Here is a 15,904-nt window from a genome sequence, read left to right on the forward strand (position 1 = left end):
ATACAGTTAAAGGTTTAAACTCTATTTCAGTTCACAGCTCAATTCATAGGAAAGTTGAATACAGAAAAGCAATGCACCAACAGAATATGTCTGAGACACCATTAAAAACAATAACACTTGTTCATTTAAATCTCTGAGAATAGACTGGAATAATCATCCTCTGAGAGAATCTCATTAGGAGGGTCTCCCTTTACATTATCATAGGGCAAAAAAAATCACCATTTTACAGTAAAAGGAAAAAAGCTCTGAGTATATTTACAATACATACACTATACATAAATACAAGAACAACACTTACATAATATTAATAAACTTATAACAGGGGTTGCCTAAACACTACAGAGTATATAAATGCAGAGGAAACTATTGGGAAATTAGGTCTTTAGATAAACTGGAGAAATAAATTCATTTGCAATTAAAATTCTGAACAGAAAACCAAATAAAGATTTAAGAACTCAACACATTTGCTTGCCAGCATCATTAGGGGGCTTTATCCTTTAATGTGTAGGACCTCCTCTGGGCACTCTTAACTCTCTGGGGTCACAGACCCAAGAGTCTTTTGTAAAATTACATCCACAAAGCAAATCAGATGCAGCCCATCTATTCAATTTGCTGTTCAGAGGCTTCAAGCCTAGAATAACTCTTTTGTAAACTAAAGGATGTTTTTGTTATTTTTACACGGAAAGATCTTGTGATCCAATTACCACGTATAATGAGTTAAACGTCAAGGAAAAAAAAAAAGATGCCTGCTGGATTTGGCCAAAGATGATATTTTTCTTTATTCCCATGTATTTTTTTTCAAATATGACTGAGAGATTTATTCAAAAGAACATGACGTTAGAATTGACCCCCACACACCAAGAACAACGTCTAGACTACTACTAATTATAACTAAGTCATTTTAAGTGGCAGGTGGGTATCTTAAAGGTGGTCTGTTCTCATCATTTCACAACACAAAGTTCTGAGTACATTCTTCTATGGACAAACATGAATTTGCTGGTTTCTCTTTTTTTAAATGAGCATGTTATGATACACATAATTGCATTATGATGCAGGATGACATAATACATAAGACGATGTTTTCAAGCTGGTTTTATAAGTACTTATCTCACATCCACAGAGAGTTGGTTTGCCATGTGATGCAATGTGTCCCACAAAGACATGAACAAAACAATACAGTCACTATCCCACAGGGGGACAGTGATTTTTCAAAATGAAGTTTTAAACACAACAAATCGTGGACAGACACGTCGATAGGAAAGAGCCTTGAATATAGGCACCAGTGCCCCAGTTCAACAATATCCATCCAATGCAATAAAGTTTGAGGAAAAAAATATACACTATAGTCTGGATGTAATTACAAAATTCTGCCATGGGAAAACTAGAACACATTTTTTTTTTTTTTTTTTTTTGCCATATCTTTGGAGCATGAAATTAGCAGAAAGGGAAGATGTTGGCATGTCCCTAGAATATCTTACTTTTTGATTGCTTGGACACTTTTATCACTAGATTTGGATCCAAATTCTATCCTCCTATTGACCCTTACTTCTCAACAAAAATGAATCTCTGTGAAAGTCTTGGTGAACCTGCTTTGGAAGAAGACGCAATAATTCACACAAGGAGTCCATTCATTGGTTCTTGCCTTGCACAAAGGGTGGACTCTTGTCTTAAACACTTCAAATTTCTAGAGATGAAATCCAGAAAGAAAAAGTACTGAGGCGACTGTTTCCACTATTCATCTCTTTTCAATTCACTTCAAGCTGTGGTTTTTGTTGTGGAGAAATTATTGCTTGTGAAACCCAATTAACTGAGAAGAGCCCCAGTCTGCAGCAGGTTGTGCACATGGAACACTTGCTCTGAGCATGGAAGAGAATTTGTTTATACAACTTTTATCTCTTTCCCCAGCCAAGTAACAGGGAGAAAGATCATAATTCAGGAGATTCATTTTCAGAAACAGAAACACTATGAGAAATGACATTCTCTTAATGTTTTCTAAGTCCATTAGTACTTCCATGAATCAATACTGTCAGAGACCTTGTTCTACACAGAAAAGTGCGAGGAATTTCATTTCTCTGATGTTGGACAGCTTCTTACATAAAATTCAATTAAACTAACAACAATACTATAAACAAATTATTTATAAGACTATTTAAAACATTCCAACGCAGAGCTGTTAAGTGAGAACTCTGAAAAAGAATTATCCATTATCTCTCCTTTATCATAATCTGCATGTTTGATTGCCACCCCATTACCAACTGCAAGAGTGGGCTCTGATATTAATAACTAGTTGCATGGGGGTGAAAATTTCAAATGCATCTGAAGCAGATTCTAGAATGTCTATATTGGTGGAAAGGCATACAAAGAGTTGAGGAACTGAGAAAGTGTACTCAGGCTAAAATGCTACTAAGTATTTGAATGATTTTGGAGCTCCAGGCCAGACATTTATGAGAAAAATGACAAGTTCAGGGAGACAACTGGTTGCTATTGTTTGTTTGTAATGATCCTTCATGCATGACTTTCCAGGAGAGGCCTGATTTCAAATATTCAGTACCATTGTTAAGTCATGTGTTGTATCATGTCCCGATATTTCACTTGAAAAATATGATGACTACTCATGCATGTTGTCCGTAATAAAATTACTGAGAGTCAGGAATCTGGGAAGGTGGTTTCGGGAAACCCACGCGCAGTGTGGTGGAGTGGAAAAGACACAGGCAGACCTCCAGGTCACAGACAGACGGTTTCACTTTCCTACTCTGCCATTTACTATTTCTCCATCCACAAACAACTAAGCCACACTTCCCATGCCTTCGTTTCCCATGCATAAAGTGTAGAAATGTTGTACAGGTTGGAGATAACGTATCTAAAAATTGCCTAGCCTATCGCTTGGCACATAGTGTTTAATAAAGAATAGCTATTATTTTCATCGTTTGCTGAATGTGTAACCTTTCACGGTACTTCAGTTTTTTTCAGACAACACATGGAAAGAAGCCCAGTCAGAAGACTTGACTTCAGTGAGATTAAGGAACCCGGCAGCTTTCCTTTGACACTCAATTGGTTATTTTACCCCCTCATCCTGGTACATTTCCTTCTCCCTCTTCTTTCTAACATTGGGAGGAGAAAACAGTGGATGTTTTTTGAGGCCTGTGGTCTGAGTTCATCGTGGAAGTCTAAAGCCTGAATGTTTAATCACAGTCCTACTTTTAAAATTGCCCTTACCCGATGTGTGACTCTCCATGAGTATAATTTTACTGATAGCCTCAGTAGCTTGTTTGGGTGAATTTGTGCTCTGAGATGGCGGGGTTGGAGAATTTCCAGGGTTCATGGTCTATTCACATGAGTCTCATTGCATATTTCTATCCATGACTCCACTTTTAGCAGTACAGTAATTACAGGAAAGAAACCTGTGAGCTTCTGAATGTATATCTGGTAATTTTTAGGACTAACTTCAAAATTGGTTAAAGGCTAGGCTTACTAAGTGTCAGTAGTACTTCAACAGACTTTTTGGTGAGAAATGATTCTGCCAATATTCCTTCCAAAATGATTCTTAGATGATAATAGAAAATATTAGGGGAAAGGGGAATGAAGAAATGTAAAGATGAATTTGTGCGTTTGGTATGATTGGATAAAATGAACAAGCAAACAAATATCCTTCAGTCTTTTGCTCTAAATAAATTGGTGTTTTTAACTGAGCAAAACTTTTTGAATCATACATACTGTTTCATAAGTTTGGGGCAAATGACAGTCAACTTTTTATCCAGAAATTTTAACTACCATATGCAATAGTGTTCATTGAAGATAAATTTAATGTTCAGATTTGTGTTCTTATATTCTGCAAGTTAGAAAGATCAAATTAAGAAATGTTAATGTAAACAAGATTAAGTATATTTGAAAGATATAAATGCTTTTTTTGTGGGCATGTGAACAGATTTGATTTACTATGTGCATGTATTTACTCTCTCTGTGTGTGTGTGTATGTGTGTGTGCATTCACATGTGCAGGAAAAAACCCAGTCTTATTAAGAATTATTGCTGTGTAAAAGTATAGGAATATCTCATTGGTCATAATGTTTACTGACAGGCACTTTCAGCATTTAATTTATTTCTGAAAATGGGCATTAGCTTACTTCTATTGCGAGTATAGATTCATTTAACATGTGGCCATATCCATAGCACTTAATCTTGTCAACATGTAGTTATACCTAAAAGCAGTCTCCCTGGAATAAAACAAGAATAAACACCTGTATGATTGTTTCATCAAGAACCACTCTATTGAGGAGGGAGATAACTTAGAAAAGAGAACAACTGTAAGATGCTTCTCTTTAGTACAAGCAAAATCCTGTGCAGCTGTTTTGTCCTTTTCAGGAAAAGACATTACTAGTTTGGAATCGGTTGTCTGCAACTTAAAATGACTTCATTATATTTTAAACCATCCTGGCTAAACCATGACAAGTGGCCACTCTATTTTGAACAGAACACGAAGAACATGCTCTGACAAAGTTGGACAGAGTTCCCACGGCAATATTGCTCACTGTGTGTAAGATATACAAGGCATATCTGAACAAGATTTTTCTTTTTATTGTGATGAAAACTAGAAGCTCTTTTTCCCAACATACTTCATCAAACTATTTACAACCTCTGTAAAATTTGTGAGTTTGAAAATACTTTTTCCACTATCACATATGTTACGAATACAGTAAAATATCTTCACTCTATTTTTTAAAGATGCAGTATCCTTCTATTTCATTTTCTTATGAAAATCTGGATTTCTATTGCAATTGCTCAGTAATTAGCATATTTAAAGTATCAATGGACATGGGTTACTAAACAGACATTACTCTATAATGAAACTGTGAAAATATAGCAATTTTTATGTACATTTCTTAACTATAAAATGCAGGCAGAGTCATATACAGTATTATAAGCCGGTTTCCTAATAAGGTAAGTAACTCACATTTCTAGACAGCATGGATTATTACAAATTCTTTTTAAAAAAGTTCTTTGTTGATATTTGTTAGCCCACTGGCTGCTGCATATACAGTTGCGTACACACATGTGCATGTGTTGGCGCTGTCTGTACAGGTTAAGTGGAAGGCAGTGTGGGGATGAGTAGAAACGTCATACGGAAGACATGACTTACCAAACCCCTTTCTAAACTAAAGCCAAAACAAACTGAAGAGACTTTTTTAATGGGATGCACTACCTCAGAAAAACTAAAGGGAGAGATTTGGCCAGTGATGTTTTCTACTAGAATACATTTACCTGCTAAGTTTACAGGCAACACTGAAGAGCAAAATCTGAGACTGGATTATGAACTATGAATATTAAGGCTTTCTGGGCCTATTATGATTCCTAAGAGTTACCTCACATTCAGTCCCTTATACGCAGACTGTAACATGGATGCTGGTTTTCTTAACACTGCTTAATTTCTGTCAATCCTCACTATAAATGTTAAGACACCGTTAGAACAACATCATGGCTACATTTCTAAGCAGTCATAACAACATAACAAAGGCGTATTAATACATTTGAAGGCCTCACCTCACCAGATTTATTCAGTCGCAGCTTTGGTAAGTATAATAAATCAAGTACAGAATAAGGAATACTGCATCTTTATCCATATAAATGTTATCATTCTAATGAACTGATTTCAAAGTGCAGAATTATGTTTAAAACACAAATGGCAATTTAAAGTTAAAAAGAATTGTAAAAAATGAACGCAATCTTTGCATAAACTATTCCAAATTTGAACCATAATGAAAATGGCCTCTTTAATCACCTGGAACTGGCATTTGTAAACACTGTAGCATTTTGTAAGTTCTTCTCCTGACAATCTTCCTCCTTTTGCCCACTTAAGCTTTCAAGTGAATGAAAAGTGCTCATTTTTTTAAAAAGTGTGGTTTATGTTGCTGTTACTCAACTGCTTTTGAAAACAAATGTCCTATAGTGTTTTGGAGAAATGATGCCAGGCAGAAGTATAATCTTTATGGTAAAGTCATTAGAAATCTCAGTCTAACTGCCTTAATAGAACTTAAGACAAGTTATCAAGCAGGCTTCTCAGAGTCCACACACAATTGACAGAATGAGGGCAGAGGTGGATGCAGAAGCATGAATCTTTTTCCAAACAACTTAAGATCAGAGCAGGAAAAGGGATTCTTCAAACCTCAAAGGCTGAACGTCATAACTTTTCAAATACTGTAACTCCCTTGAAATCAATCCCTATACTGCAAACAGAAAATCAGGTCTACTGCAGCTGCTTAAGCTGTTAACGGCTCTATGTGTATAAGTTCCCAACCGTGCACATATCCCCAGCTGCAAACTGAACAGCTTCAAATTTAAAATCAAAGAATGCTTCTAGTTATGGAACAACTGATAAGTCCTTTAGGATTCTACTGCTTTTCTGTTGCTCACGATGCACTGTGCTTTTTGAAAGAGGCTAGAAATGGACATGAGATGAAATGGAGGCTTTTCTATGACTGAAGACATTCCATTTCTTTCTGTCCCAAACCACTTTTTCCTTTCCATGGGGAAATACTTTTAGAGAATTTGCCATATCTCAAGACAAGCCCCAAAGAAGTTTTAGTTCCTGAGGCTAGACCAGGGACTCATTCACTTAATTGTGCTTAGATCCCTTCTTAGAAGTACTGATATGTCAAAAGGTGAAAATGATGGAATGCTGACAGGTTTTATCAGTTAACTTACCATCTCAGTCTGGTTTCCACTTTCAGAGGATAAGGAAAAATGTTCCCTTCCCCAAATCCATCCTATGTTATTAGAAAAGTGCAACTCATTTAGTTCTGTGCTAAATTTAAACCAAGCTGTCACTCAGGAAGCTTACCCTGCCTGTCAGTTTTATGAATTCTAAAAACCAAGTCTACCTGTAATACTCTCAAGACATCTTTCAGCAGAGAAAAGAACTGGCTTTTTTTATGAGAGCAAGCAGGACTAAATGCAAATCTACACTTCCCTTGAGGGATGCACCGACTACTTGCCAACTAGGTGCTGGTACTAGTGCCAGGGGATTCATGGCTGTGTTTATCCCTCTCTGTGTTCTCTGTCACTGACTAGTAACCAGCGCTGGGATGCATCAAGAGACCTTTTTCTATTCTGAATGGTCACAGGCAATGTGAAGTAGGAGTTGCATATAGTACAAAAAAAACTTTCCAGGTGGTAAAAAACCCACTGGTTGATGAGTAGTAGATTGTGTAGCTCAAGATGCTATTTATCACTAGAACTGCAGCCCTTGTTGGAGGGAAATTGCCTGATGAATTTTTGAGACCTGGCAGACAATATAGAGCACATATTTGTGAAGCCATAATTTGACCTGAAAATCATTACACTGTTGCTTAATGTTTTAAAAAATTCCTTTGAATACCATCCAACACAAATTGTCCTTGTTTCAATGTTCATAGTTCTCGCTTCATCAGAATAAGATTATCTGAATTAGAAGATGATCCTAAAAAGGATAATTCTGTAACCGGAAATTATTTCAGAATGTCCAGACATTTAAAAATGAGCTAGTAATATTGTGAGGTTAATATGTGCAATTCCCAAAATCAAGTGTTTATAATTAAAATATATTGCAAAGGTCTTTGTTGGAGACCTTTTATATCTAAGCTATAAAAAATTCTAGCAACAACAACAATAACAACAACAAAAATCTCACCAAGCCCCTCAGCCACAGAAAGCTGGAAAAAAGCCCAGCTTGTAGTGGGGACACAATATGGTAATTTTTCTGAAAGAATGCTTGTTGGTGATGTATTGCTTGTTTACTGTGTATTTTGCTAGTTGCAAAAAGGTTCATAATTTTAGGGGCTGATGGAACTAACACCTTCCTCTCATCCTCTGCACAGGATGAGTGGGTTCAATATCCCTGCAGATGCCAATGCAGGACACCTGGGTCCTGATACAGTTTAGAAAATGAAATCTGTATAGAAGAACCTATTGGAGAGTCACTTATCCTTGGCTCTCCAAGAGAGGAAACTAGCACCATGTCGGGCTTTCTATGGGAAGCATTCTCTGTCCACTGATTCAGTTCCAAGGAGAACTGACCCATTAACCGAAGAGTTAATTCCCGGCTATGCCTCCCTTGCCTTTCTAGTCACCAAATAACTGTTTTCAAACAAGAAAAGGGGAGCATAATCTTTAATTGTGGTACTCAACCAAGCTGGACAACAAACAGCAGAAAGATTACCTCAGTGCTGTAAATGGAACCAAGACATCTAAAATGCTGGGGTGTTTTTTACAATCCCTTTAGTAAGTATGAAAATTGGTAACGTGAGTCCTCAGTGAAGTTATTGTAGGAAAGTCCTTTTATTCATTATTGCTTTTCTCCTCAAGAGGCGCATTATTTCCATCTCTGCTTTGTCTGATTTTTCATGTTCACTGACTTTGCCTGGGCAGCCCCACCTCTTACCTTGGTGCCAGTGTGTCTAAGGAAGTTTTTTTCCCCCTGGTTCCTTGTAATCCAATACTAGGGGCAGGAAGAGATGATGCCTAGGTGACAGAACACTGCAATTTGAAGTGGGGCAGTAGTTTTTTAGACAGGCTCTTCCTATTCAACTACAGAACACCTCTGTGCCAGTCCATGCCAGGGCAGAGACCGGGACGAGACTTCAACTGCCCCTCTGCTCGAACAGATGAACAAAACAGAATCAAAACAAAACAAAAACAATCAACGACAAACAAATGAAAGATTCAATGTTGGTTTTCTTCAGGGCATGGCAGAATGACAAGTTGCGAGTGATATCTAGTGGCCGCCATCGCGATTGCAAAGGGCTGCCTGAGTGCCCTTTCTTTGCAGGTAATGGGACCTCTCCATCTGCTTCTTCGTTTCTACTTTCATGCTGCTTGCTGGTAACAGATTGGATGTGTGTTCTAGCTTACTCAGATCGTAACTAAAATTTCTGTAAAAAGGGGTTAAGGGGTGGGATGACGGGAGATTCATCCAAATTTAAAAGGTCTTGCTCTAGCCATCAATTTGTGGTAGGTGACCTTTAAGGTATCAATAACAAAATGTCTGACAGCTCAGAAAATGTACAAGCTACAAACATCTTTAAATGGCAGAGGACACAGCACGGAAAACAATGCCTGTCTCTTCAACATTTATGTCACTGAGCTCCCAGGCCCGCGTAAAGACGGTTCTCGTGTAGTCAGGATGGGGGTTACCTTCAGACCAAAAGAAGTGTGCCTTCTTTTTCCTCCTCTGGTTTCAGACATCGTGGGATGGTGATGCCCTTTTGTGTTAACACTGTGAAGGGGATTCAGCCCTGCTGAATTGGGTGCCGCTAAGAGATCCAGCTCTTACGCTCAGCTGGACAGGTAGCATTCCTCACACCAGCATATGCCTCCGGCGGTGCAGGGCCAAATGATCTGACCGGGAAAAGCTGCGATCACAGTCCGCGCACTTGAATGGCTTCACTCCCGTGTGTTTGCGGTAATGCCTTGTCAGTTCATCCGAACGAGCGAACTTCCAGGTGCAGCCTTCCCAGGTACACTTGTAGGGTTTCTCTCCTGGAAGAAACAAAGGAACACAAGCTTTGGTGCTCCATCCATCCCTTTACCATAATAACCAGGCCGGTACTCGATTTTGGCAAACTTGTGTTCTCAATGAATTTTTCAGTTGGTAAATCTTTGTCGGGAAACCTTACCATCCCACCAGCGGGCTGGGTCAGACAGGTGAGGGTTTCAACCTCGTCTTGCCTGCTGTGACACCTGGCAAGCTAGTTAACACTGGTGTCCTCCTTTATGACTTTGCCATCAACATATCAAAAGGCATGGATTAACTGCCACTGGATATATCACCACTAGTAGACTAAAAAGAAATCATTAAAGCTTTACCCAGTTTGATTTAATTTTAAGGCTGAAAGTCACAAAGAATTCTTACGGTCAATCAGTTATGCTTTGTTTCAACATCCCCCCACCACTCTTCCCTCCAACAACTGTATATCACTTAGATGGCTTAAGGCAATTTTAAAACACAATGTCCAAGAATGTACACAAAATTTTACTGAACAATAATGTACTCTACTACCCCCAGATACCAGGTATTAAGCACATATTGCTCATAGACACCTACTTTTTGCTTGTTCTTTGGGGGAAAATCCTAGATGTCTTAATAGAGTAAAGTTTAAATACATTTTTCAGGACTTAAGAATCAGGGTAAGCCCTGAGAAATCATCACGTTGGTCCTAGAGCTAAAATTCACAGAGAAAAGCTGTCTGAATAAGTATGTAATTTGACCGGGTCCCTCAGTCAACTTGTAAGGACAGTAAAATATGCAAAGGCTGTGCTGGGAAAAGATACACTAGCCATTGTCCAAATGAGCTCCCAGTGGGAGTGGGACAATAGTTGACCCAGGTGTGCTGTTTTCCTGGCTCTCATTCAGAATGGGAGGCCTGTCCCCATGCGACCCCACAAACACTGATCTCTTCTGCCCCTTACACCCAACTGTCTACAATGTGCTTCTTGGCCACACATGGCCTCTGGTGAAAAGAGTCTAAGATAGGGAAGGAGCTATCTGCTGTTCCCCATGCATGAAGCTACAAAGTGAGTATTGTTGACACCACTTTACAGATGAGAAAACTGAGGCTTAAGGTAGTAACATTACTCAAAGTCAGTACAAAGATTGCATGGCTCTCAATCCAGTGCTTTTCACTATTTTACAGTGGAATGGATAATTCTTACCCCATCTAAATGTTGTCACATCCTCAGACAGAGTTAGTGTCACTTTCTTAGGTGACACTAGGTACTCTGAAATTATTCACTTCCTATTTCTATGACATCACCTATCACAATATACCATAAAGATTTCATTTAGGTGCCCTTCTCTACCAGTTTCCGAATACTTGGAGATCTGGGACTACTCTGCCTCCACTATTTCACTATCGCGGGAGCCTAGAATAGCTGCCAAGCAAGTACTTGAATGTGTTAATAAAACTGCAACATACACACACAAATACACACACATAGGAACATATACGGGAAACTATAGGACCTTGTAAATGAGATGTGCAGGTAATGCCTACGTGGGAAAACTAGACCAAACTGGACCCAACATTTTTCATTCAACTGTTAAATCAATGCTGTCTATGTGGATTCTTACAGGATCAAGCAGCCCTTTCAGAAGAGAGTGAATAGTTCAGGCCTGTTAAATCTAGAAATACTGATGCACTAATTGTGGCCCCAGGTTGCTCTAGGTTTTTCTGAAAGGGCTCCTTTTAAGAAAAAGCCTACTGCCTGGATTGACACCAAACCTCAACTTCTGATTCACTGTGGTTGTCCCATGGAGACAAAACTGTATTTGCATATGTGTACCGACCAAAGTTTGACAGAAATTAAACAAAAATCGGCAAAACTCCTAACTTAAAAAGATTGGAGGTCTACTATATAGTATGTATTATTACCTACATGCTTTTATGTGTTACATGTCATGTCTACATGTTTTTGAAATTTATACTATGAGCATGGATTCTAATAAGCTGACCTAGATATAATTCATCTTTTCAAAAATACATCCATCTTTGGTACACTGAGCTGAGCTAGTTCTATGTTGGTCACTGACAGCCATTTCTTAGCTATTTCCTGTGTTGCTATGGAACCAGCTAGAGAGAGTGGAAGGCCTAGAAAGAAAACAATAAAATTTCATCTTCACTGGAGATGAGCATTGCTCAGTTGTGTAGTAGGAGGATGTGTTTCTCTCTGGGTCAGGAAGTGGCACATGGGATTAGATAAACTGGCTGGGCGTGGTTGTTTACGGCAGTAATCCCAGCACTTTGGGAGGCTGAGGTGGGTGAATCACTTCAGGCCAGGAGTTCAAGATCAGCCTGGGCAACAAAGTGACATCCTGTCTCTACAGAAATTTATTTATTTTTTTAATAAGCCAGGTTCAGTGGCATGTACCTGTAGTTCCAGCTACTGGGGAGGCTGAGGCAGAAGAATTGCTTGAGTCCAGGCCACAGTGAGCTATGACTCTGTTACTGCCCTCCAGTCTGGGTGGCAGAGTACAACCCCGAAAGAAAGAAAGAAAGAGAGGGAAGACAGAAAAGAGAGAGGAAAGCGGAAGGGGAAGGAGGAGGGGAGGGGGAAAGAAAAGAAAAGATAAGCTGCTGGATCCTGCCCTGGACATTCCAGATAGTAGAGGAAGGGGCTCTGTAACAGGGGTGCACCTGGGGAGGGGCGGTAGACAAGAATTTCCAGGCTCATCTTAACAAGGATGTGAGAGGCTGGTACCAAGGTAGAGACGATTTATACCTCAGGTACTGTCTAGCTTTTTTTGTACTTCCAATTTAGTCACTTAAAATTCTCCAGTTTTTTCCTTAAAATGATACCATACTTTTATTTTCATGTTGGCTATTTAATAATGGTAGTTATGCCCTTTCCACTTGAAAATCTAGAGCAGGGGTTAGTAAGCTGTGGTCTGCACTTTTACAATTTTAAAGATTGAAAAAACAATTGGAATATTTTATGCATAAAAATTATATACAATTTAAATTTTAGTGTCCATAAATAAGTTTTTATCAGAGCACAGCCACATTTATTTATTTACACATCATTCTGGCTGTTTTCTAGAGATGGAAGAGTTGAGTAGTTGCAACATATAATGTACGGTCTTCAATGCCTAAGACCTTTACTATCCAGTCCTCTATGGAAAGGGTTTGCCAACCCCTGATTATAAGAGATGGCCATCTCTGCTTTTGGTAAGCTTCATGAATATGTTAGCTTGTTGAACCGGGGTTATATATTACACATTGGGAGTTTGAAATGGGTAGGTGAGGGAATGTTTTAGTTACAGTTCAATCACTTAATCTCAAATTAGGATCCCTGATTCAAATTCTAACAGTCCTCTCAGTAATAAACACACATGATATTTCAAAAACTTCAAATTGATTTCTGGGCAACAGGAAATGAGTGACCCTGTTAAAAGACTCGCCCACTGAGGACAGTGGCTCAGGCCTATAATCCCAGCTACTTGGGAAGCTGAGGCAGGAAGATCCCACTTGAGGCCAGGAGTTCGAGACCATCCTGGGCAATACAGTGAGACCCCTGTCCCTGCAATCTCTAAAAAGAATAAAAATAAAAAAACGTAGCCAGGTGCAGTGGCTCACACCTGCAGCCCCAGAGATTTGGGAAGCTGAGGTGAAAGACTGCTTGAGACCAAGACTTCCAGTCTACAGATGAGCTATGATCATGCAACTGCACTCCAGCCTGTGTGACCGAGCAAGACCCCGCCTCCAAATTATAAAAATAAATAATTTTAAAAAATGAAAATTACAAAAAAAATTGAAAAAGGCTCACTCAACTCAATCAGACCTAAAAATACCCTCAGAATCTTCTCCTCATAAATAAAGTACAATAACCTCACCTATGAAGGTGAAAGTCACATGGCCTGAAGTTCAGGAGTGCCTCTCTATACTTCACCTGGTAACCAAAAGTAAGGTTTCTACATAATGATGGCGCCCCGCCTCATCTCCAGCTCCTTTAAATACAGTTGTGTTAAAATAGCCACTGGGAACACGAATGAGTTACCCTCCTATTGAGTCTGGGAAGTGGAGTTACAACATGAGAAGGATCAGAAAGTAGAAGCTGAGATGTTTGGAATTGTTTCTAAGGTGGCTATTTTAAAGGCAGAAGCAGCAGGGAAAATAGCACCTGGTAGAGCAAGGGTTTGTCTGAGCCCACAAATGTAGAGTGGGGAAACTGTGCAAGTGAAGTATGATCAAGTGTACTAAACAATCATGAAAAGCAACGGAAGAGGCCTCAGAAATACAAGAGGCAGATACTTCCCTACTCCATGAATAAAATCAATAAAAGTGATATATAAATTATAAGCTAGGCCAGATGCAGTGTTTCATGGCAGTAAACCCAGCACTTAGGGAGGCTGAGGTGAGAGGATCGATTGCTTGAGGCCAGGAGTTCAAGACCAGTCTGGGAAATATAGCAAAACCTTATCTCTATCAAATAAATAAATCAGCTGGGTGTAGTGGCACACATCTCTAGTCCCAAATACTTGGGAGGCTGAGGCACGAGAATCCCTTGAACCCAGGAGGCGGAGATTGCAGTGAGCTGAAATCGTGCTACTGCACTCTAGCCTGGGTGACAGAGCAAGATTCTGTCTCAAAAAAAATAAAAATAAAAATAAAAAAATTAAAAAAAAATAAATAATATAAATTAAAAAGAAAAAATAATAAAAAAATAAAAATTTATAAGCTACTTGGGGCTAAGTAACTAATGAAGACATATAATAAGGAATGCAAACCTTCCCTATGGGGGGAGGGGGAAGAAAGTATACCAGAAAACAGCAAATTTAATTATCTAAGTGATAAAATTATCCTTATAAAAACATGTACTTTTATGATCCCCCCACAAATGTTATGCATAATATTCTTTGCTCCCATTGCCCCATTAATGAAACTGGAATTTAAGCATTCTCTCACCATGCTTGGAAAAAAAAAGAAAACAAGATCTTCAACTCTCTCCTCAAAATTAGAGGCTGATATATGGGGGTAGGGGAAGAGAAGATGGCTACTGTGCCCAGCCAGAGAGCTCAAGAGAGACCTATGTTTTCATTATACGCACCCAGTGCCTAGTATTTCATTAAAAAAAAAAAAAAAAAAAAAAAAAAAGGAAAGAAAGTCTGTAAGTGCTCTCCTTAGACTAGTCAAATTTTAGAAATGGATACCAAAAATTTGAGTAGCTACTGAATTGTGTTTTAACGGCACACTGTATCTTATGCTTGTGCTTTGAAGCAATTTAAAGCGCACAATCTTATAAACACATTAAGAAAGCAGAAACTAACTTCATGATGAGAGTAAAAAACTAATTAGAATGATAATTAAGTCTGTAAGATATCCAGTAGTATGTGTAAATGAGCCCTGAAAGGATATAATAAAGAACAGAATTGTCCTTTTTGTCTTCTTTCCTTTAAAAACTTGTTAGAAAATAGAAAGCTGAATTTAATTTTAAAAAAGTCAGCAGCAGGGACAGAATGGTGAATTTTCCATGAAAATGTTCCTATGGAAAGAGTTGGCTGGGACAATAAATGGAATCAGACCCCTACCAGGGCCTGGGCTGCTGCTGCACCCAGGCGACTCTGCATCAGGTTGACAATGGTGATCAGAAACTTGATTTCTATTAATTTCTTTAGAAATAATGCATTTCCCTTAAATTCATTTAAATTAGAATTCCTCCAATTACGTGAATTCTGCAACACATATAAGAGGAATGTGCTAATGTGTTATTCAAAACTGTTTTCTCTGGAAATAAGCTAAAAATAAAAATAGCCTACCGGCCGGGCGCAGTGGCTCAAGCCTGTAATCCCAGCACTTTGGGAGGCCGAGATGGGTGGATCACGAGGTCAGGAGATCGAGACCATCCTGGCGAACACAGTGAAACCCCGTCTCTACTAAAAAATACAAAAAACTAGCCGGGCGAGGTGGCGGGCGCCTGTAGTCCCAGCTACTCGGGAGGCTGAGGCAGGAGAATGGCGTAAACCCCGGAGGCGGAGCTTGCAGTGAGCTGAGATCCGGCCACAGCACTCCAGCCCGGGCAACAGAGCGAGACTCCGTCTCAAAAAAAAAAAAAAAAAAAAAAAAAAAAAAAAAAAAAAAATAGCCTACCTACCTTCTTTGCTCCTTTTGTCTAACTCACGAGTACACAGTTAATCCCTTTTGACAAGAGTCTTTAAAAATGTGTTTAATATTTTTCTGAATAATCTAAAGTTTTGACTTCACTTTGATTTGATCATCTTTGATTTTGGTTTCTTGTATTCAATCTATGAAATAGCAAACTTACAGAAAAAGGTATTGTGCATTTATTTGCCAATAAATCTTAATAATTTTTTCTTAAGTTGAGACATTACATTTTTGATGTAAAGAGAAAAATCAAAGAACACTAGTTGGGTAGCAGGT

The 15,904-nt window shown here is 38.7% G+C and overlaps 1 protein-coding gene across 1 annotated transcript in view; it reads right to left on the reverse strand.

Annotated features, from left to right (window-relative positions):
- Positions 1 to 1,394: 1,394 nt before the first annotated feature.
- The window catches only part of KLF12 (KLF transcription factor 12), a gene marked incomplete at its 5' end in the record, with an annotated part of 257,074 nt that continues 242,564 nt past the window's right edge, over positions 1,395 to 15,904 (reverse strand). Inside the window, 1 exon segment of the mRNA NM_001258129.1 lies at positions 1,395 to 9,509. Within this exon segment, the coding sequence (NP_001245058.1) occupies positions 9,328 to 9,509 (182 nt within the window).

Source organism: Macaca mulatta, chromosome 17 (genome assembly GCF_049350105.2).
Source record: "Macaca mulatta isolate MMU2019108-1 chromosome 17, T2T-MMU8v2.0, whole genome shotgun sequence".
In the NCBI taxonomy this organism is placed as follows: domain Eukaryota; kingdom Metazoa; phylum Chordata; class Mammalia; order Primates; family Cercopithecidae; genus Macaca; species Macaca mulatta.